At 44.3% G+C, this 23,072-nt stretch overlaps 2 protein-coding genes across 4 annotated transcripts in view; one reads left to right on the top strand and one right to left on the bottom strand.

The window, feature by feature from the left end:
• Positions 1 to 2,900, top strand: part of BBS2 (Bardet-Biedl syndrome 2) — a 50,615-nt gene extending 47,715 nt beyond the window's left edge. For all 3 annotated transcript variants that reach the window (XM_034425468.3, XM_034425470.3, XM_034425471.3), the window contains 2 exons: positions 832 to 980; positions 2,455 to 2,900. In XM_034425468.3, coding sequence (XP_034281359.1) covers positions 832 to 980; positions 2,455 to 2,561 — 256 coding nt within the window. In that variant the 3' untranslated portion in view covers positions 2,562 to 2,900. The remainder of the gene's footprint in view (positions 1 to 831; positions 981 to 2,454) is intronic.
• A 433-nt stretch (positions 2,901 to 3,333) lies between these two features.
• OGFOD1 (2-oxoglutarate and iron dependent oxygenase domain containing 1) lies at positions 3,334 to 22,672 on the bottom strand. The gene is made up of 13 exons (XM_034425472.3): positions 22,443 to 22,672; positions 20,781 to 20,926; positions 19,990 to 20,036; positions 18,698 to 18,798; positions 15,131 to 15,247; positions 13,793 to 13,884; positions 13,312 to 13,440; positions 12,070 to 12,183; positions 11,038 to 11,117; positions 9,040 to 9,305; positions 7,189 to 7,305; positions 6,044 to 6,102; positions 3,334 to 4,508 (listed from the first exon to the last, which is right to left on the bottom strand). The coding sequence occupies exons 1-13, from the start codon at positions 22,624 to 22,626 to the stop codon at positions 4,356 to 4,358; spliced, it is 1,605 nt and encodes a 534-aa protein (XP_034281363.1). The 5' UTR covers positions 22,627 to 22,672; the 3' UTR covers positions 3,334 to 4,355.
• Positions 22,673 to 23,072: the final 400 nt, after the last annotated feature.

Here is a 23,072-nt window from a genome sequence, read left to right on the forward strand (position 1 = left end):
GACTCGGGAGGCAGAGAATAGATGGGGGCAGGGCGAGTCAGAATTTTTACTACCGGTTCTCCGAACTACTCAAAATTTCCACTACCGGTTCTCCATAACTGGTCAGAACCTGCTGAAACCCACCTCTGATTCTGGGCTAGTTATTGGAAACTCTGCTAAATGTTGGAAAGGAAGTCACGATTCGTCTTAGGACAGGGGTTGGCAACCTTAAACATTCAAAGAGCCACAAAAGTCTTAACCAGAACCTCCCCACCTCTCTGTTCAATTTTGGAGCCGACCAGAAGTCCGGTTCCCCCACCATAGAGTCTCCTCCTAGTGCGGCGTTCTTTTTCCTCTACTAGTCCTAACTGAAAGCCCTATCAATTCTGAAGCTGACCGGAAAACCCGCCCCTTGCTATAGAGTCTCCTCCTGGCATGCCCTGCTCCGCTCCCAACCGGGAGCTCCTCTCAAAATTGTAGTGCCGACTGGTGACAGGGAGCCGCAGCAGAGGGATGAAAGAGCCACATGTGGCTCCATAGCCGCAGGTTGCTGACCCCTGTCTTAGGAGGTCTCCTTCCTCCAGAAACCCCAAACTGAAGCCCATAGAGGGGTGGGGATGCGAAGATGCAGGACCCAGGAAATTGCCAGGAGCATCACATACCAAAATGCCAAGAGATGCACCTGTCCCAGAGCAGGCTAAGTTGTCTTTTCACCTCTTGCCTCCAGCAGATCCAACATTGGCACTAACAAAAGTTTGAGGAAAGCTTGCCTTGGATTCATTGCATCCCAAATCCCAACAACTAAAATAAGCTTTCAACGCTATTTGCTTATATTTTTGTTTACCCTTGCAGGAAAAACATGAAGAAACGGTATAATGAACTGTATGACCTCAACAAGGATTTACTGTCTCAGTACAAGATTCGTTGTACCAATCACTCAGAGCTTTTAAATAATCTCAAAGCAATAAATCAGGCCATCCAACGAGCAGGAAATCTCCGAGGTAGGTTCTGAGGGAGGATTATTTCTCATTTACATGTCATGTCACTTGAAAAGAAGCTTGAAAAGAAGAGTATGCTTAAGTGAATTTTAACCTGGAAAGAAATGGGTGTGAATTTTGAAGGGGGGTGGGGGGGGGGGGCATCGATACTTGAGTTTCTGGAGGCGTTCACCTGAATGCAGGGAAATCTTTAAATTGGATAAAAAAATATAGTCTTGCAGACATTTACCATATTTTTCGGAGTATAAGATGCACCCCCCCCAAAAGAGGCTGAAAATTGGAGTGCATTTTATACTCCGAATGTAGCCCCACCCACCCAACGTCTCCCACCCTTCGGCCTCCGCGCATCCTCTTCCTGGCTGCAGAGATTGCCACAATGGCTGGTGTTTTTGGGCTCTGCGCCGTGTTTTCAGCCTCCAAATGCTCCGTTTGAGAGCCGTTCAATCCTGCCGCCTCTGCGCATTGCGTTTTAGGCCTCCGCACGCCCGGTTCTTGGCCTTTGCGCATCACGTTTTTGGGCAGTGATCGGCAGCGATGTGCTTTGCCGATTCCCGCGGCCTTGAACGGCTCTCAAACGGAGTGTTTGGAGGCTGAAAATGCGAGGCGTGGAGCCCAAAAGGGCAACCCGGAACAGCTGCTGCCTTGTCTTATCGCTTACAGCTATGCTGGCTGGGGGATTCTGGGAGTTGAAGCCCACACATCTTAAAGTTGCCCAAGGTTGAGAAACACACCAAGGCTTTTAACCATACTAGCAAGGCTGGTTATGGGAATTCTGGAAGTTGAAATCCACACATCTTAAATTTGACAAACACTGATCTAGATTACTTTGGCCCCGATTTGCAGCTTCGCAGAACTTAAGTCTTCTTTTCTCTGGCAGGAAATAAAAAGCTGTGCTCCCGAAGTGGCAAATATGGTTTGATCCACCCTTTCTCCAAAAATTTATTGAAATGGGAGGTCTCTTTTTATACCGAAGAATCTTGTTCTGCTTTTTATGGGCTTCATTAGAACATTAACGAAATGCACACACATTTGGAGAAGGGGTTTTTTTCCCCCCCTTTTACTTTAATCCCATCTGGAAAAGGACTGGCCCTTTTCTTCTTCCTCGAGGCTTCCTTTTGTATAAATTCCAGCCTCAGATCTCCAATTTGTTTTCCTCTTGCACAAGTTTCCAGAGAGCCCTTGAGTCTCCTCTTAAAGACTGCTGGGCTAGGAGATGCTGGCACGTGACTGCTAGCATGCCTTTCCTACAGATTTAAAAACGGGCCACGGAGGGCCCGTCCACCTTCCGGGGGAATTCAAAATAATATAAACAGTGAGCAGCAAGAATAGCTGTGTCCTGCACAGGCTGTTCCCCTCTCAGCCCTCAGCTGATTTGAGTTGGGGGAACACTTTCCCCTTCTGAACTGCAAAAGAGTTCATTTGCATTTTTGGAAAAGAACAGACTCCACTTAACTCTTTTCTTTTTTTTCCCCTCCAGTTGGTAAACACAAAATGCAAGTGATTGCCGCTTGCCGGGATGCTATTAAGAACAACAGCGTTAATATGCTCATCAAAATCATGCGTCTGGGGACATCATGCTCTTGATCCGGAGTGAAGATTGGAAGGTGAAAAACTAGCCAAGGGAGACGAGCAGAAAGATCTAGCGGCAAGATAAGACAGTTAGATGATGCTGTCAGATTAGTACCCAGTGAAGTGCAGTATGAAGACTTTACTATAGGTCTGAACGTTCGGCTGCCTGCGGTAGGGGAAGAGAAGGCCAGGAATGTTGGTTCTTTATAAATATCATGCTAAGCAGAGAGATGGTCAAGCTTTTATGGATGTTATACAGACCAAAATCTGGGAATTTCAGAAGCCAAAAACAGCCCTGGAGGCCGTTGATTAAAATAGCAACGTTTGATTCTTCAATAAAACTGACAGACCTCAGTCTATCTGTATGATTTAGTTCATTTAGATCAGAGGTGTGTCCAATCTCGGCCACTTTAAAACCCGTGGACTTCAATTCCCAGAATTCCCCAGCCTTCATCGTGAGAACAATTAACCCGCAGAACAGCTTGCCTTCAGAAGTTGTGGGTGCTGCATCATTGGAAGTTTTCAAGGAGAGATTGTACAGTCATTTGTCCAGAATCCTGGTATACAATCTCTTGCTTGAGCAGGTTGGTTTAGAACAGAGATCTTCAAACTTGGCAGCTTTAAGTGGACTTCAACTCCCAGAATTCTCCAGCCAGCTGGCTGGGGAATTCTGGGAATTGAAGTCTACAAGTCTTAAAATGGCCAAGGTTGGACACCCGTGAGCCAGACAAGGAGGAGAAACTGTACTCTCTAGCTTTGTAGGAAGCAAGAAAAGAAAAGCTTAAAGTAACGCCAAACCTTTTTTATTATTATAAATTAATGTGAGGTCTTTATTAAGAATAAAGTTTGAAAAGGGCCACTGCCTTTTAAGCTGGTTGCAACTATTGCAATTGAGTTAGGATTCTCCCTTTGGTGCAGCTGGCAGTAATCCGTCTAGGCTTACACATTTCAAAGGCCGGCTTGATTTACGGTTTAACAACCTCCATGAATCCTAACCAGTAGAGGCTTACTCAACAAACCATAACCATCTTCCACGATTATTAACCCAAGCTGCAAAATGCCACATAATTAGACCAATAGGAAACACCCTTCTTTGGCCGTCTGTGAGAAGCGGTGGAGTTTTGGAGAACACAGCGAATCTTGGCTTCTTCCAGGCTGTGTTTTTCTGAGGCTGCTTAAGGTAAAGGTAAAGGTATTCCTCACACATATGTGCTAGACGTTCCCGACTCTAGGGGGCAGTGCTCATCTCCATTTCAAAGCCGAAGAGCCAGCGCTGTCCGAAGATGTCTCCGTGGTCGTGTGGCCGGCATGACTACATGCCAAAGGCACACGGAACGCTGTTATCTTCCCACCAAAGGTGGTCCCTATTTTTCTACTTGCATTTTTTTTTACGTGCTTTCGAACTGCTCGGTTGGCAGAAGCTGGGACAAGGAACGGGAGCTCACCCCGTTACGCGGCACTAGGGATTCGAACTGCTGACCTTTTGATTGACAAGCTCAGCATCTTAGCCACTGAGCCACCGCATCCCCTAAGGCTGCTTAGGATGAGCCATAACCAAAGTCCTGACCTCAGTCCAAACGATGTGGTATTCGCATTGCTAACATGCGGAAGCTTTGTGCCCCCCACCCCTGAAGTTCCCACCATGGTTAAATTTCCAAAAGGGCCCCAGAAAAAGAAGTGGTGTTTTGCAGGAATATCGGAGTAAAAGCAGATTGTGCAACAGGATCTTTTCTTTGTAAGAACCCCCCCCTGTCCTTTTGAGTATTTAACTAAGAGAAATGGCTCGCCGTCACTGGCTGGCACCGTCTCTCATTCATAGTAAACAAAGGAGAAGTCCCAGAATTTTTTTGGATCAGGCGTCTGCTCCAAACTCCGCTGATTAATGTACTTCACAAATTTCAGTGTCTCTCGATCTCTGTAAACTAAAGCCAAGCAATTGGCCTCTGGATTAACCGTCAGCAGCTGGAAAAGAGAATAAAACAAGGGCAGTTAAGTAAAAACAACCTATGCTTACTACTTCTAAGGAGCGTGCAGGAAAACCTCACTTTCATGAACGCACCTGTACAGACCCGTCCAAATGATAGGTTTCAATAAAAACCCTACTTCCTCTGCTGGAAACACTCAGGCCGCATGCACAGAAAAATAGGATGTAAGTAACTATAATTTCCCATAAAATAAACATTAAGGTAGCTTCACCGCAGCGTGGAAAACAGGATTCTCAGTGGCTGCTCATTACGAGATGCTACATTCATTAGGTTCTTGTTCAAATTCACAGAGGCATCTCGAGCGGCTACTGTGGGAACAAAATGTCCCTCTATTCAGCCAGCTCCAGTCCTTTTGAAACTGCACAAAAAAGGCAAATCCTTTGCTTGAAACAATTAGGGAAACTGAAAGTAGAACTTGGCAGTCACATAATAGCATTAGCAATGCTCTTACGACGGAGTATTCTGTTCAGTTTTGTCAATGCACCTTAAAAAAAAGATACGGGATTAAAAAAAAAAAAGATACCAAAGTGATTACTGGATTGAAATAGATCCCCCCTGCAGGGTGAAACAAACAATTGGGGTACAGCATGTGATGGGGGAATGAAGTAGAGCAAGGGAAGAAATAATATAAATAAGAACAAGCATACAGGTAAAAAGTCTGTAGATTCTCAAGTCATCCAAGTCATGGTTGTCCCAAAGGTGCTTTTTTCAGGAGGCAACTGGACTTTGTGGTTTTTCTTAGAAGACGTTTCGCTTCTCCTCCAAGAAGCTTCTTCAGCTCTGACAGGATAGTGGGGAATGGAAGGATTGATATTCCTTGCAGACAGCTGGTCATTTGCATCCTCCAAACTCAAGGCCAGGGGGCTGGATCCGGCTCGTTGGATGCTTAAATCTGGCCTGCGGGGCTGCCCTGGAAACAGTGAAGGACTGACCCGCTGTGCCTCTGCCAGCTGAAAACTGAGCTCGCAAGGGCTGCGGGTGGCTTTCCCGAGCTCCTTTTTTGCTGGCAGAGGGTTGCAGGAGGCCGTCCCAGGCAAAAATGGAGCTTGGGAACCCATTTTCACTGGCAGAGCGCTTAGGCCGCCACAGGCGCCCCAGACACGAGTGATGTTGAGCTGGCCATGCCCACCCTGGCCACACTCACCCCCCCCGCCCGAGGTCAAATACAACCCTGATGCAGCCCTCAATGAAATCGATTTTGACACCCCCGTTTTAGAGGGTCATTGAAGGATGCAAATGACCAGCTGTCTGTCAGGAATATCAATCCTTCCATTCCCCACTATCCTGTCAGAGCTGGAGAAGCTTTTTGGATGAGAAGCAAAATGCCTTCAAAAGAAAAAAAAAACAAAAGTCCAGTTGCCTCCTGAAAAAGCACCTTTGGGACATGTCTACAGGTAGCTGGACATCTGCAAAGGGAGGGATAGGAAGAGCTTATGGTCAATTTCAAAACGACCTGTGCGCTGAGCAAGTTCACCTGTGCCCCTGAAAATGGGGGAAAAAATATATGTTTACCTCTTCATCTTCACCTTTTGCAATGTATGAAGTGAAGCCTCCCGATTCGACGTCCCAATCTTAAAAGGAATGAACATCCACATTTTAAATTTTAAAGCGAGCAGCCACAAACAAATCCATTTGCCCAAACACAATAGTAAAGTTGATTGATTTTTGATGATTTATGTACCGCCCATCTCGGCACTAAGAAGATTTTAAAATTTGTCTTTAAGAGGAGGGTTGGCCAACTCAATGGCAAAAAAATCGAGTGATGTCTTTGAATTGTGAAGACGGGTATACAACATCTGCAAGGCTAAAAATATAAGCAACTTCCAGGGATGTTTAGGGAGATTCTCAATCATCCAGGTCGTGGTTGTCCCAAAGGTGCTTTTTTCAAGAGGCAACTGGACTTTCTGTTTTATCTTTGAAGACGTTTTGCTTCTCATCCAAGAAGCTTCCTCAGCTCTGACTGGAGGGTGGGGAATAGAAGAATGGAAATCCAGTCAGAGCTGAAGAAACTTCTTGGATGAGAAGCAAAACGTCTTCAAAGAAAACCCAGAAAGTCCAGTTGCCTCTTGAAAAAAGCACCTTTGGGACCGTTTCCAGGGAGATACTATATTTTGTCATTTAGGCATAAAGGAATTTTTCCCTTCCGTGGTTAACTCTGGATGATATTCTTGCATTAATGGATAAAAGGGCCTGGTGGCTCAGCAGACTGATAGCATTGTGATTAACACCAGCTGCCTGCAATTACTGTAAGTTTGAATCTCACCAGGCTCAAGGTTGACTCAGCCTTCCATCCTTGCTAAGGTAGGTAAATTGAGGACCCAGTTTGTGGGGGCAATAAGCTGACTTTGTATAAATATACAAAAAGTATGAAGGCTATTGCTTAACGCCTTGTAAGCCGCCCTGAGTCTCCGGAGAAGGGCGGCATATAAATCAAATTAAAAAAATAAAAATAAATAAATAAATAAAAGACTCCAAGCCTAGCCAGTACCAGATGAGTTTGAAGATCAGTGAGCGTATAACCTGTTGCTTGGGAGCGGCTGAATTTCATCTCTTTTGTGGTGCTTCAGCAACAGCTCCTCGGCCTTTGTGTGGAAAGTGGGGCAGGAAAAGCTCTCCCCATGAAGAGTTTCAGACAAGCTTAAAAAAATGAAACCAACCTTCAGCCCCACAGAAGAACAGCAGATCCAGGGCAAACTCTGCTCTTTGGGCATCGTGGATCAGTGTGTAGCATCCTTTTCTCCAGCGTCTCAGTTCTCCGGCGCAAAGAGGGACGCCTGAGGGAGAAAAAAACCAGATGTTCTCAGCTATCAGGATGGCTACATACCATTTTAAAGAACTGGGTAAGGGAGGGAAAAGTCCCATTCTGGACTAGATGACCTACAAGGTGTCACGTTTCGATGCTATCTCAAAATAAATGAATTTCCAAACGGCCGATCTTTAAGGAAATTTTCTCTTTATTCGAGCACAGCAATCTTATCATGACTCTTCGCGGTCAGTACTGACCTTTGCCCCCCAATCCCTCCCTTTCCGATCCCCAATTCTCTGCTTCTCATTGGCTATCTTCCAAGTCACTTTCCTGATTCCTTTTTCGTCAGATCACAGGAATGTCTCCCCCCCTTCCCATCTCTGAGGAGACCGAATCTTCAAAGGGATTTAGCAGGCAAAAGTTCAGGCTTCTCCTCCCTTTTCTATGTCAGTGCTGAGACACTGACACAAGGCTCCTTACAACTCTGTTAATCTGTTAAATCAGTGTTTCTCAACCTTGGTAGCTTGAAGATGGGTGGACTTCAACTCCCAGAATCCCCCAGCCAGCGTTGCTGGCTGGGGGATTCTGGGAGTTGAAGTCCACCCATCTTCAAGCTTCCAAGGTTGAGAAACACTGTGTTAAATAGATGTTTACTCCTGAGAGAGGAAGGGATGAAAAGGCCTCTGTTTCCACCTCAACTTGTGTGGGGAGGAAGCGACCAAAAGAAACACAATTTGTACACATGAAGCCCAATCAACAAACAGCCACAGCGACGGGAGGACGAGAGATCCGGCGCTCTCTTTCTAATGGTAAACAGTGCTGATGTTGTATCCTGGCAGGGCAAACGGGTGACCAGAGCGAGTGGAATTCCACCACATTCTGAGAATAGGCCCTTTTTTGACTTGCCCAGCCGCTCTCATTCAGAATCATTCTGGACAGAATTAAAGGCTCTTCTCTGCACTTGGCAGATTACAGAAAGGGCTGCTCAGATCCTTTTCAAATTTCATTCAGCCAGGCATGAAAACAAAAACAAAAATACATGGAAGAAAATGAAACTGCTCCCTATACCCTCCATGCTCCCGAGGAATTCCAGCAAATGTACTGTGGTAATAATTTGAAAAAAAATCCATATTTGGTGAAAAAAAAAAAAGAAGCAGCAGCTTAACTTTAAAATTCTGCCCAATTTCTACCGATCAACCTATTTACCTTCATTTGGCTTAGAATCAAGAGTTTAGGTTGAATTGGTAATAAACCTATCTAAAGGTAAAGGTTTCCCTTGCACATATGTGCTAGTCGTTCCCGACTCTAGGGGGCGGTGCTCCTCTCTGCTTCAAAGCCGAAGAGCCAGCGCTGTCCGAAGACGTCTCCGTGGTCATGTGGCCGGCATGACTCAACGCCAAAGGCACACGGAACGCTGTTCCCTTCCCACCAAAGGTGGTCCCTATTTTTCTACTTGCATTTTTTACATGCTTTCGAACTGCTAGGTTGGCAGAAGCTGGGACAAGGAACGGGAACTCACTCTGTTACACGGTGCTAGGGATTCGAACCACTGAACTGGTGGCCTTTCGATCGGCAAGCTCAGCGTCTTAGCCACTGAGCCACCGCGTCCCTATAAACCTATCTAATGAGTTGTCAAAATGCCCACATCAAAGGGGAGCTGAAGAGATGTAACAGATACGGATTACTAAGCATTTTGGGCACATTGTGATTTGGGCTGCGCTGCCCGACAGACTTGAGACTAGATCTGGAAAGCTCAGTATACCATTCTCTCGGCTGGCGTCATTATCGGAGATGTTCCCTGGCGCCTCTGTAGAGTTTGTGTTGCCAGCTTCCTCTTGACTGCTGGGTCCTTGTGAGCTTTCAGAAGACTCCCTTCCTCCTTCTTCCTCTTCCTCCTCTGGGGCTAGAAAATGCAGTTTCAGGCCCGTGAAATTGGAAAGGAGCAAGAAGAAGGCTTCGGACCGGAAGAGCTCCCAACACTCTTTTAAAGTGGCCGGCAAGCTTTTCTCTTCTGCTTTCTCGTAATGCCTAAAAAGACAGTAAGCTTTATTAGTTTTTTCCTGAACGCCATCACTCTGCTAAACAAATAATTCCCTCAACACTGTCAAAACTATTTGCTAAGTCTGCACTGCTATTAATCTTCTCATCGTTCCCATCACCCATCTCCTCCCACTTATGACTGTATGACTCTAACCTTGTTGCTGGTATCCTTAAGATTTATACTGACTGTTTCCTAATAGGATTTAATTGCTTATGGGTTCCCTATGACTAGTATTAAGTGCTGTACCTTATGATTCCTGACGAATATATCTTTTCTTTTTATGTACACTGAGAGCATATGCACCAAAGACAAATTCCTTGTGTGCTCAATCACACTTGGCCAATAAAGAATTCTATTCTATTCTATTCTATTCTATTCTATTCTATTCTATTCTATTCTATTCTATTCTATTCTATTCTATTCTACCCTACCCTACCCTACCCTATCCTATTCATGAGGACTTTCCTACACTTACTTTCTTCAAAATACTTTGCTGAAAGGCTCTGCTAACACAGCACAACTAACGCAGGTGGTCCTGGACCTATGACCACAATTGATCCCAAAATTTCTGTTGCTAAGTGGGACAGTTAGCAATAGTAATAGCAATAGCTATAATAGTGCTTTATAGACCTCTCTAAGTGGTTTACAGAGTCAGCCTATTGCCCTCAAACAATCTGGGTCCTTATTTTACCGACCTCGGAAGGATGGAAGGCAGAGTCAACCTTGAGCCTGGTGAGATTCGAACTGCCAAATTCCAGGCAGCCGGCAGTCAGCAGAAGTAGCCTGCAGGACTGCACTCTAACCTCTGCACCACCATGGCTCATTAAGTGAGTTTTGCTCCATTTCCCACCTTTCTTGCCACCGTTGTTAAGTGAATCACCGAGGTTGTTACATTAGTTACATGGTTGTTAAATGAATCTGGCTTTCCCATTGACTTTGCTCATGAGGTCACATAAGGGGATCACACGACCCGGGGACTCTGCAACCGTCATAAATACATGCCAGTTGCCAAGGGTCTGAATTTTAATCACCCGACTGTGGGGAATGCTACAATGGTCATAAGTATGAAAACTGGTGGTAAAGTCACTTTTTTTGGCACCGTTGTAACTTAAAGTGGTCATTAAATGAATGGATGTAAGTCAAGGACTACCTATATATGCAGGAGAGAGGAAAACATGCAGAAGGCAGCCTAAAACGGCATACTACATTTTGATTCCATTCTGCTTTCTTCTCACAACGGATCTTTAAAATCTAAACTGAATTAAGAGTTGTGATTGGAAAAAGACAAGCAGGGACTGTAATTCGGAATGGCTCGCTCAGACAAACAGGGTTGTGTAGGATTTAAAATATGGGTGGGCTGCGAAAAGGACACCTGCATTTTTGTGTTTTCCCTTCCAAGAGGCCAGCTGTCTTTTTTAAAAGCTGGGAAAAAATAAAATCCTCGCCAATTATAAAAGATCTGTAAACAACCCAGGATGTTGAACTCTTAGGAAGTTCTGTTGTTTGGAATTTCATATCCTCACTTCCTTACTAGCATATAAGACAACCGGTCGGATTAACTGAAATTCTCAAGATGATCCGGTTTCATAAAGAGATTCTCGCATTACGTTCACGGATTATCTTTGAGCAAGAGCCGATTCCAGCTGGCACAGGTTGGTTGGTGGCTGGAAAAGGACACAACTGTTAAACTGGGAGTGACGCAGCCTGAAGCGGCCTTACCTTTTGTTGGGAGGCCCTCTACTGCTCCAGCTGAGTCCTTCCATCTTCAGAGCTTTGCAAACCAGCTGGTACTTGTCTCTCTAGGAACCAAGAACAGGGAAAGCACATCTGAAACCAGCTCTTGCAAGCAGGGATACTGCAACCATCACAAAAATCATTCTGGACAGACACAGACTTCAGAGGATAATTAGAACTGCAGAAAAAAACATGGCTACCAACCTGCCTTCCATGGAGGACCTGTATACTGCACGAGTCAAAAAGAGGGCTGTGAAAATATCTACAGACCCCTCGCATCCTGGACATAAATTGTTTCAAGTCCTACCCTCAAAATGACGCTATAGAGCTCTGCACACCAGAACAACTAGACACAAGAAGTGTTTTTTCCCGAACGCCATCACTCTGCTAAACAAATAATTCCCTCAACACTGTCAAACTATTTACTAAGTCTGCACTACTATTAATCTTCTCATCGTTCCCACCACCCATCTCCTCCCACTTATGACTGTAATTTTGTTGCTTGTATCCTTATGATTTATATTGATATTGTTTCCTGATTGCTTATTTGTACCCTATGACTATCTCATTAAGTGTTGTGCCTTATGATTCTTGACGAATGTATCTTTTCTTTTTATGTACACTGAGAGCTTATGCAGTAAAGACAAAATCCTTGTGTGTCCAATCACACTTGGCCAATAAAGAATTCTATTCTATTCTATTCTATTCTATTCTATTCTATTCTATTCTATTCTATTCTATTCTATTCTATTCTATTCTATTCTATTCTATTCTATTCTATTCTATTCTAAATATGAACTAACTGCTAAGCATCTGAATTTTATTCACATGACAGTGTAGATGTTGCACTGGTTGTATGTGCGAAAATCATAAATCATAAGTCACTTTTTTCAATGCCGTTGTAATTATCTGTACTCAGCACCTCTCAACCTGCCATGTGAAGTTGAAAAAAATACGAGAATCGGGATTGTACCTGTGGCCTTTTCATCTTGCACCCAAGAATGTACTTGGCCTCACCTTGAGAAAGTCTTTCAGCAAGATCTCAGATCGATCTTCAAATTCTTCCTGGATCCGTGCTTGGGAATCCATGTCCAAATAAACTGGATTGATCCAATCATACAAGATTTCATGCTGGAAAAATGTGGAGGAATGGAAGACGGGGATGAAATTTACACGATGGCACTGAAAATCCACTTATCCCAAAGTAACCATCTTTGTTCTTTGTCGCTGTTGTTTCCAGAAATTCTGGTATGTGCTTGTCACGCATAGTCCAGTATAGTGTTTCTCGACTTAAGTCAACTTTAAGATGTGTGGACTTCAACTCCCAGAATTCCTCAGCCAACCCAAGCATCTTAAAGTTGACCAGGTCCAGCAAATACCAGTCCAGCACGTGTACTTACATTGCTTTGCACTCAGCAGTCAACACATCATCCCCACACTCACACTGAATTGTACACTACCGGTGCAGCACAAAATCAGCAAGTGCAGCTTCTATTTGGAGAAACAACTATTCCCAACTTGGCTCCCTCAAATGTTAGGCTAAAGATGAAAACTGTTGTGCTCCGCCAGTGGCCTGCGGAGCTGGCAGCAGAATCAGACAGTGAGGAGGCTGGGGAGGAACATGGGTCAGTCCTGGAGTCTGGGAAAGGCTTGGACGAAGGCTCTGTGTCGGAGGCAGAGAAAGGGCCATCTGGGAGGTACGTGCTGCCTCTGGAGCCTCCAGAGTTGGATCTCAGTGAGGCAGAGAAACAGGTGGAGCCTGTTCCCAGTGCACGCATGCGCAGAGCTGCCAGAAGGCAAGAACAGTTAAAACAAATGGGACGACTCGGGAGTAGGGCTTGGAGATGATTGGCCCCTCCCATACATCTTAAAAGAGGAGCAAAGGCACATGAGCCTTTGCAGGAAGCAACGTTGTTAATTCTGTGCGGTTTAAAGTCTGAAGCTCTGTTTGATTCTGGACTCCGTGTGGCTTTGCCAATTACGTCTTTGGCAGCATTTCAAGGGAGAGCAAGGTGGGTGATTATCAGCCTTATCCCGAAGGACTCTTTGGGACTCATCTGCGAATGAACAGAATTCACAGCTGTTGCAATAAAAGAGGTTTTTGGGACTACTCGTGTGTTTTACTGACTCAGGAAGCCTAGGTCCGAACAGAAACATGAAAGCACACGCAGAAATGGCCTTTCTCCTTGGTAGGCCAGACCAAGAATCAAAAGCATTGTAGAACAATACCACAATATTGCAGGTAGCAAAGCAGCTTACATCACGAGGGATGTGGGGGCTTCGTGGTATCCGTGGCTCGATACGACGTGGTGGCCTTGCAACCGAGGGGCCATGAAACCAGCCGCTCACCGACAAACGGCATTTCTCTTTGGAGACGACTTCAGACACCTGGGATAGAGGAAAAGGCAAAAGAACGTGTAAGCACTGACGAAGATGCTGTCAGGAAATTTCTCCTCATTTCTAGGTTAATTCCCTCCTTGATTAGTTTCCACCCGTTGCTTCTTGTCCTGCCTTCAGGTGCTTTGGAGAATAGGCTGACCTCCTCTTCTTTGTGGCAGCCTCTCAAAGAGTGGAAGACTGCTACTATGTCACCCCTAATCCTTCTTTTCTCTAGACTAGCCATACCCAATTCCTGCAACCGTTCTTCATAGGTTTTAATCTACAGTCCTCAAATTATCCTCGTTGTTCTCCTCTGCGCTCTTTTAAGAGTCTCGACGTAGGAAAAGGAATAATTGCTCACCTGGTGGAAGGAGACTGGTGATACTTCAAAGAAAGCGAGCGAGTTCCGGGAAGGGACCAAAGACTTGACAATCTGCAAAGGCTGGAAATGATCTGCCAGAGACAAGGACACATGCAAGACGCAGGCCAGTAAGCACAACTATCTGGAATTCTCCCATTGTATCTACATTTCACCACTTTCTGGCTTCTGAACGAAAGAGAGGAAAAGTGGCCCTTGGAGACAGGTGAAACAGAAGAACTAAGTTTACAAATAAGACTCAGTTTACAATCTACAAGAATCCAAGGATCCAACCCTAATACTGGCCCTAATACTGTGGCAGTAAGAAAGCACATATCTAAAAATGGGGAGCTATCAGTGTGAAAATCTAGATGTCAGCACTTCAACCTGCATTTACTCTAGTGCTGACATAAGAAGAAGAGGGGGCAGCTGGCAAGAGGACGCTTGACTTCTCACCTACTTAATTTCCCTGAAGATAATATCCCCTAGGAGATGAGATGGGAGGGGGGGGGACATTCCTGGGAGCTGAAGTAGTAGGTATGGGGAGAGTGATTTGGAAGAGGGCCAATGAGACGCAGAGAATTGGGGAACGGAAAGGGGAGGTTTGGGGTCAGGAAGTCAGTGTTGGCTACGCCACAATCGGGGACAGGTTGTCGTGCTTAATAAAATGAAAGATTTCTTCAAACACTATTTGTTTGGAAATGCAATTTATTTTATTTGAGATGACATCGAAACCTGACACTAGAGATTCTCAGTCATCCAGGTCATAGTTGTCCCAAAGGTGCTTTTTATTGAGGCAACTGGACTTCCTTGTTTTTTCTTTTGAAGATGTTTCGCTTCTCATCCAAGAAGCTTCTTAAGCTCTGACAGGATGGTGGGGAATGAAAAGATTTATATTCTTTGCAGAAAGCTGGTCGTTTGCATTCTTTTTGAGGGTCGTTGAAGCACTTGAAGGTTTATCTGTGTCCCCAGGGCCATCTGAGTGGTGCACCTGGTTTCTATAGTCCTATAATCCATTCCTACTCCCACACCATTCCAAGGGTGTTCATCCCAAGCCTGATAAAGATCTGTAGTTGTGAAATCTCATGAAAGATTGTTGGCTGGGACTTTGCTGGAGAGGAATTCCCTTTAATCTAAATAAAAGAGGTTTTATCGGGATGAGGAGTCTGCTTCATGCTCTTGGGAGGCCTGAGCCAGAACAGTTATATAGGATGTCAATCAAAGAGAGATGGAGGTGGGGAGGAATGGACGGAAGGAACCCTGAAGAGCTGGCTTGAGCTCCTGAAGGACAGGTGTGATATAAAATCTACCAAGCAGGCAAAATAACAAAATCCTACCTACCATCTGTACAGAAGAGATCCAAAGTGCCCCCATCGTGCTCATGCCAAGGGGGTACAAGGTAAAGGATGAATGCGATTCTCCGCCCCTCCAGCTCATCATCATGGCACAGCAGGGTATCTGGAACAAAACAGGAATTTGGTTGTGTGAGGCACACAATGCGGCTAAAATAAAGCAGGGCAGTCAAGTTGATTGGGTACCACCGGGTCAGTGCTGATTCTTCGCACCCAAGTCCAAATCTATTGTTTGTGTTCCAATTCAACAGTATCTTTCCCGTAACTCAGGGGTCTGCAACCTTAAACACACAAAGAGCCATTTGGACCCGTTTCCCACAGAAAAGAAAACACCGGGAGCCACAAAACCCTTCCCGTCCCTGACTATTTCTTGAGCGACCACAAAACTAGCCTATGTAGTTGAATTAAACCTTCTGTTTTCTTCTGAAACTTTTCTTCTCTTGGATTGATCCATGGTTGGCCTACCGGGGATTGAAAAGCTCAATAAATTGGGCTGGCGGGTGTCACACATTGGCAGTTGTGACGCATATTTTGAGCGCCAGGGAGCCGCAGCAGAGGGGTGAAAGAGTCACATGCGGCTCTGGAGCCACAGGTTGCTGACTTCTGCCATATCTCATAGTATCTCAGGACTGAGAGAGACCTTGGAGGACTTCCAGTCCAACCCGCTTCCCAAGGCAGGAGTCCTTATTGCATCCCAGACAAATGGTTGTCCAATCTCTTCTTGAAAACCTTCAATGATGGAGCACCCACAATTTCTGGAGGCAAGTCATTCCACTGATTAATTGCTCTCACCGTTAGGAAATTTTTCCTTAGTTCTAGGCCAGATTTCTCTTTAATGAACTTCCATCTGTTACTTCTTGTCCTGCCCTCAGGTACTTTGGAGAATAGGTTTCATTTCATTTCATTTCATTTATTGGATTTATATACCGCCCTACTCCCGAAGGACTCAGGGAGGTGAACAGCCACAGAATAAAACACATAAATACAAAATTTAAAAACAGAATAAAACCGAATTAAACAATTTGGCTGAGACAAATTTAAAACACCCAATAATTTTAAAACAAATTAAAATTTACATTTTAAAGGGGAAAGATTTAGGCCAGGCAGGCTTGATGAAATAAAAAAGTCTTAAGCGCACGACGGAAGATGCGCAGATCCGGGATCCTCCGTATCTCCGGGGGGAGCTCATTCCAGATAGTAGGTGCCCCCACAGAGAAGGCTCTCCCCCTGGGGGCCGCCAGTCGAGGTTAACCCCCTCTTTTCTGCCACAGCTCCTCAAGTATTGGAAGACAACTATCATATCACTCCTAATCCTTCTCTTCGTTAGACTAGTCATATCAAGTTCCCTTAATCATTCATTGTACAATTTAGCTCCCAGGTCCCTTATAATCTTTGTTGCTCTTCTCTGCACTCTTTCTAGAGCCTCAGTTTTTTTTTAAAGTTTTTTATTATGAACACATAAAAAAAAAAGTGATATGTATATAAACGTTGTATGTTTGTGTCTTGTTTTAGCAGTTTTTTTTAATATTGTGTTGACCAGAACTGGACGTAGTACTCCATCTGCCCAGTGCTGAAGTCTGTCAAGATTAGGGGTGAAATTCAACAGATTCTGAAGAACCGATAGTGGAATTTTTTTTTTATTGAAAAAGTTTTTATTTTATAATCAAACAAATATACAATATAAGCAATCATTCAATCTATCATCAACCCCCCCTCCCCTCCCCCCACCCCCGACTTCCCAGAACAAAAACAGGGCATAGACTTCAACAAACATTCGCTAACATATGCTAACTTACTGCAAGATTTAAAACTCCCTGGACCCCTTAACTCCCCTTCTACAAAATCATCAACCTCCCCTTTCGTTAACTCTAAAGGTTTTAAAAACATTGACAAACATTGATCATTCAAACCCTAAAAACTCTCTTATAGTATATCTGTAAAGTATTCTTAATTCATTTACTTAAGCATTTTACTCTCCCTCCACTCTCCAAAATTCAGATATTTTAGAAAATCTTATAACAAAAAGTAAACCTTAATTAGTCAATAATTGAGTTTCTGCATTTTCCCCTCAATCTTTCTTCCTCCCTCTATCATTTAAATTTTAAAACATAATCATTTTAATTAGCCATTAATACATCAACTGCAAAACCAAAAAAAAAGTTAATCTTACTTTCATGCTTTCAAATATTTTAAGAGTCTTATAACAAAAAGCCTCCCTCCCTCCAACTTTTAAATCTTAAAACGTTGTGGAAATTTTGAGTAGTTCGGAGAACCGGCAAATACCACCTCTGGCTGGTCCCAGAGTGGGGTGGGAATGGAGATTTTGCAGTATCCTTCACCTGCCACACCCACCAAGCCACGCCCATAGAACCGGTAGTAAAAAAAAATTGAATTTCACAACTGGTCAAGATCCTTCTGAATCTTGAGCCTATCTTCCAAAGTGTTTGCAATTTCCCCCGGCTTGGTATTGTCTGCAAATCTGATAAATTTCCTTTCTATAGTACCTCCTCATCTGGATCATTTATGAAGATGTTGAAGAGTATTAGGCCTAAGACAGAATCTTGGGGTATCTCACTGCTGTTCTGTCCCCGTCTCACACACGCACACAAACAGTCAGCCAGGAGTTAAATAAAACTTGCAGACAATAAATTCCTTCGATAACAGGATTGGCAGCAACCCAGTAGCTGCTTGCCAAGAACTTTACTCACAGAGAACCAAAACAAATTGACAAAGCCACAGAATTGTCAAGTCCAGTCCGTATTAAATCCAAGGCAGGCAGATAATGTAGTTTCAGAGATACAATGCGACTCGCTAGTTGTTTAGTTTTGTCCGTCATAGAGCCTGAATGGCCACCACACCCCCTTTTATCCCCTGTGGGATGTGGTCCAGTGACTCAGCTTAATCTCTGGCATGCCTCCTTTTCTGCTGCGTGCGCTTGTCTCTCCGACACTGGCATGGATCCAGCCAAGACTTATCTCCATCACTGTCCGACTGCTCGGCGACACCTGGCTCCTGGCCAATCTCTTCTCTTTTGGGAGACACCTGAGGCATTGCCAGAGAGGAGGGTCCTGGAGAGGGAGGCCTGGCCAACTCCTCTCCTTCACTTTTGGAGCCTTCTTCCTCCGATAAGATGGGCTCGGGGATCGGAGTCACAACAACTGCATGCTTCCCTCCATGAAGATGTAATTCCACTGAGGACCATACACTGAGTGTGGTTGGACAGCCAATGACAAATCCATCAGGTGGTAATGCTGTCTATCCCACATTGTTCTATCTTAGCAAGAAGTAGGCTGTGGTCTACTTTGTCAAATGCCTTATTGAAGTCTAAGTAAATTATCTCCACAGCATTTCCTTGATCCACTAACTTAAGTCACTTTGTCAAAGAAGACAATAAGGTTTGTCCAGCATGAAGTTTTTAACAAACCCATGCTGGCTTCTAATGTGCTCACAAATCTGCTGCTCAATTATCTTTTCTGGATTTTTTCCAGTATCATACAGTTTCTTCAAGCAACACAATGGATTCATACCTTCAGGGTTCTTTTGATTTTTGGCTTACCTGTATATTCATATTTAGCACAAGACAGGTCAATGGTTGGTTCCAGCTCTACCTGGATCACGTCAGAAAGCCAAGACCGGAATTCTTCAAAAAGAATCTTTCTAACAGATGAGAGAGAAGACAGGTGAGCTTGCGGCATCTCAGCTCTGCCTATTGTCTAAAGAAGGAGGCATTTTGGCATTTGCTGTTACAAAACAGGTAAGCTTTTATAACTACCGTATTTTTTTGGAGTATAAGATGCACTCCCCCCCCCCCAAAGAGGATGAAAATTTGGGTGCGTCTTATACACCGAATGTAGCCGAAAACGTGAGGCATGCGATGGTCTGTGGCAATCCCTGCAGCCTAGAACAGCTGATTGGGGGTATTCCGAGAGGGCAATCCACCCGCCAATCAGCTGCTCATGCTGAATCAGGCTGCAATAATGTGCTGAAGTTGACCTGGCTGTTTGCTATTTGCTGCAAGGACTTGAGTTTGCAGCAGCAATCACATCCAGAAAGAACATCCAAGTAACTGATTCAGCAGGATTCAATAACTTCTCTTTATATATAATATAACACATGAAGTAATATACAATACCAAAAGCAGGTTTTCCAACATGGTAGTAAATACAAGCAAAACACAAGCAGAGGAGAGGAGTTTCAGTTTCAGTTTTGAGCAGCAGACTAGTTTAGAGCTCAGCACAGACTCAGAGCTGCAGAGCTAAGCCACGCCCAGGCTCCTTGCTGTCTCCTTCCTTGTTGCTCACACAGCAAATACTGTTTCAGTTTCCAAACAGCCCTCAACTCTTTCACACACTGACAGGATGCTAGCCAGATCAATGATGCTAGCCGATAGATGCTGGTAGGCAGAGGCAGAATTTTTTTCCCCTTATTTTCCTCCCCAAAAACTAAGGTGTGTCTTATACTCTGGAGCATCTTATACTCCGAAAAATACGGTAAATAGGGCCCAGTTCCCCATAAAGGACATGTTCATGGTTCAAGGTGAATAAACGTGGAGAGGGATGGGCTATACATGTAAATAAATACACACAATTTTAAAGCTGACCTAGCTGAACAATGAGCAAAATCAGGACAATTGTTCTAAATGGGAAAATGAAATGCCAACCATTACTTTACTTTCAGACTGCAATTTCACAGAGCTAAATCTGCATTTGTTAAACCATGATTTGCTGAAAAAACTAAAATAGCTTATTTTGCAAAAAAAAAAAAAAAGTGTAGACTGCCACTACATCAAGTTAGGAACTAGCATAGTTTTGCTGATCCTAATTAATGGCCGAATCAGGGCTAATTTACCTTAATGCTGCTATGTGGGGCCCTCCTCTCTTCTTTAGGTCATCTGACTTCGCAACAAGAAAGACATAATTAGATTATTCAGAGATGGAAGCTTTTGCAGAAGAAAATCATACAGGTACAATCACAACTGGGGCCAGCAGCTCTGTCATAAAGGAAAGTGAATCCTAAGTGGACGATCACATGAAGAAAAGTGTGCTCTCCTTTTCCGCTGTCCTTTGGAACGCTCACCCCCGCACTGTGCTAATTAGCAAGAAGAAAATTCATGTTTGTTTTTACATCCATTGAAGAGGAAAGTTCACAAGATACTAAGCAGGCCACAACACAGGTAATGCACATCAAAAACAACCCAGTGGTGCTGGCAGTCCCCATAAACAGCCAGTGCATCTCCCATTGCATGCCTGCTTACTCTCTTGTACAGTAATCCCTTTCTCTCCAAACTCTATGAGGGTAGAAAAAAAAAAAAGGTCAGGCAAAGGAAACAAGTACTGGCTATAACGGTGATCACATGGGACATGATGAATGTAACGGGCATCAATTGTAAAGTTTATTTATTTAGTTTGTCAAACATGTACGAGATAACAGGTATAAGTATAAACAGGGACATGAGCACAGGTAATGAGTACAAATAAATGGGACAGTGGGACAGGGACAGTAGGCACGCTGGTGCGCTTATGCACGTCCCCTTAAGTTATTTTTTCAGCACTGTCATAACTTCAAAAAGTCACTGAAAAATGCAGTCAATAAGCAAGTGTTTGGTATATCAGTGCCTTGTGTTAGTTCGGAGCACTCACCTGTTTGAACTTGTACAGATCATTACACTTTTCGTGGAAATCTAGGCTCAGGAGTTCCCTCTGCAGATCCTCCAGGAAGTCCTCGTTGGGGATGAACCCTGGGATAACACAGTGGGGGAAAGGAGCAGGATCCAGAATGACTGCCTCTAAAGGAAACACAACCCATACGGCAGGTTTTAGAGCTGGAGAGCATGATGGAGGTCACGGCAAATAACACCCTATAATAAGACTCTGTCCTAGGCTTTATTTTAGTCTTAACTTTCATTATTAATTAAGCATATATTTAAAATATGATCAAATTATAGATTGAATTACATCCATCCATCCATCCATCCATCCATCCATCCATCTATCTATCTATCATCAATCACTGTCTCTCTCTCTCCGTCTCTCCCTACCTACCTACCATGTATCTACCTATCATCCATCTATATTAGAGCCGAGATGGCGCAGTGGTTAGGGTGAAGTACTGCAGCTACTTCAGCTGACTGCTAGTTCAGCAGATCAGCGGATCAAATCTCACCGGCTGAAGGTTGACTCACCCTTCTATCCTTCCGAGGTGGGTAAAATGAGGACCCAGATTGTTGGGGGGCAATATGCTATTTAGTATACTGTCTTTGGTGTAAGCCGCCCAGAGTCCTCGGAGAGTGGGCGGCATAGAAATATGACTAATAAAAATAAAAAATAAATAAATATCTACCTATCTACCAGTGGTGAGTTTCAAATTTTTTTACTACCGATTCTGTGGGTGAGGCTTGGTGGGCATGGCATGGCTTGGTGGACGTGGCAGGGGAAGGATACTGCAAAATCCCCATTCCCTCCTGATCAGCTGGGACTCGGGAGGCAGAGAATAGATGGGGATGGGGCCAGTCAGAATTTTTACTACCGGTTCTCCGAACTACTCAAAATTTCCACTACCGATTCTCCAGAACTGGTCAGAACCTGCTGAAACCCACCTCTGCTATCTACCTACCTTATCTACCTACCTACCTACCTATCCTACTGGTATCTACTTACCTACCAGTATTTATTTACTTATATACCTACTTACCGGTATCTACCTACCTACCTACCATTATATGCATATAATTGAATCCTAGATTTAGATATGAATTTTAATATCCAATTCTGGTTGAATCTTGGGCTGGTTATCCCAGCCCACCCCAAACTGGGTGCCTTTCAGCACTGATGATGGCCAAGATAAAAAAAAAACTAGAAAACAAGGAGGCAGGAATATTAGGCACATTGACTAGTCTATACCAAGGTATATCAATATCCATATATCTATATTTAAATTTGGCTATAGAATGTCTTTTTTATGTATGTGTGTGTATAATCTTACAAATTATACAGCTATGCGTATGTACAGTATGTACATATATAAAGTTCACACATAGAAAAATACTGGGCATGATGAAAATATAATAATAATAATAATAATAATAATAATAATAATAATAATAATAATAATAATAATAATAATAATAATAATAATAATAATAATAATAATAATATCATCATCATCAAATGGCATTTTGCAACGCATCTGGAAAATACCGGTGGATTAAAGCTCAGTTGCATCCCCTGCTGGTCAATGCCAGCCACAACTGCCCCCCCCCCCGCCTCGATGAGGACTAGCCCCTTGGAACCCGCACCCCCTACCATGCTCAAGCGGCTCCTGGCCGGCCCAAGCGGCGGCCACTTTCTCCTTCAAGGCCGGCTCCTTCAAGGCGGCAGAGAACTCCAGGCAGATCTGCCGCTTCAGGCGCTTCTTGGCGGCTTTCCCCGGCAGCGGCGGAGACGAAGACCCGGCCAGGGGCGGCCGCCGCTTCGGCTTCCCGTTCATCCTTTTTCTCCTTTAGCACGTGTGTCCCAGCGGAGAACTACGACTCCCGACAGGCCCCGCAGCAGGACGTCACGCCAGGAGGCGGGTCTAAAGGGTTGATTTGTCCAATCATCGCGACTGGAGCGGGGAAAAAGCTCTTCGGAGCAGCTCTTCGGAGACTTCCCGTGAAAGGGAACGGAAGTTCCGCCTCCCGCCCGCCAGATAAACAAACATGACTGCTGTGAGTCGACAACGTCCGATGACGGATATGGCACAAGGGGAAGACTGTTGGTCGAATTCACATGGGCGTCCATAGGAAAAGCTGTCCCGCAATAGCGGCAGGAGATTTCCTTTTTTATTCTGACAGGATAGTCTATGGTCGTTACTAGTGGCATTTAGAATCGCTGAGGGGCGGGCCCTGAGAACAGCCAATGAGCACTCCAAGGCTCGTTGTACTCTGCTCTGAC

This window comes from Pantherophis guttatus, chromosome 11 (genome assembly GCF_059756535.1).
Source record: "Pantherophis guttatus breed Tessera chromosome 11, ASM5975653v1, whole genome shotgun sequence".
NCBI classification, from domain to species: domain Eukaryota; kingdom Metazoa; phylum Chordata; class Lepidosauria; order Squamata; family Colubridae; genus Pantherophis; species Pantherophis guttatus.

Bases quoted from the DNA above. Each gene is read 5' to 3' on its own strand.
- OGFOD1 (XM_034425472.3), bottom strand. From the start codon at position 22,626: ATGAACGGGAAGCCGAAGCGGCGGCCGCCCCTGGCCGGGTCTTCGTCT. The intron at 12,184-13,311 runs GTAAGCTGCTTT...ACATTTTTCCAG, and splicing joins GCCCCCACATCCCTCGTGAT to CATGAAATCTTGTATGATTG. The intron at 7,306-9,039 runs GTATACTGAGCT...TTTCTCCCTCAG, and splicing joins TGACGCCAGCCGAGAGAATG to GCGTCCCTCTTTGCGCCGGA.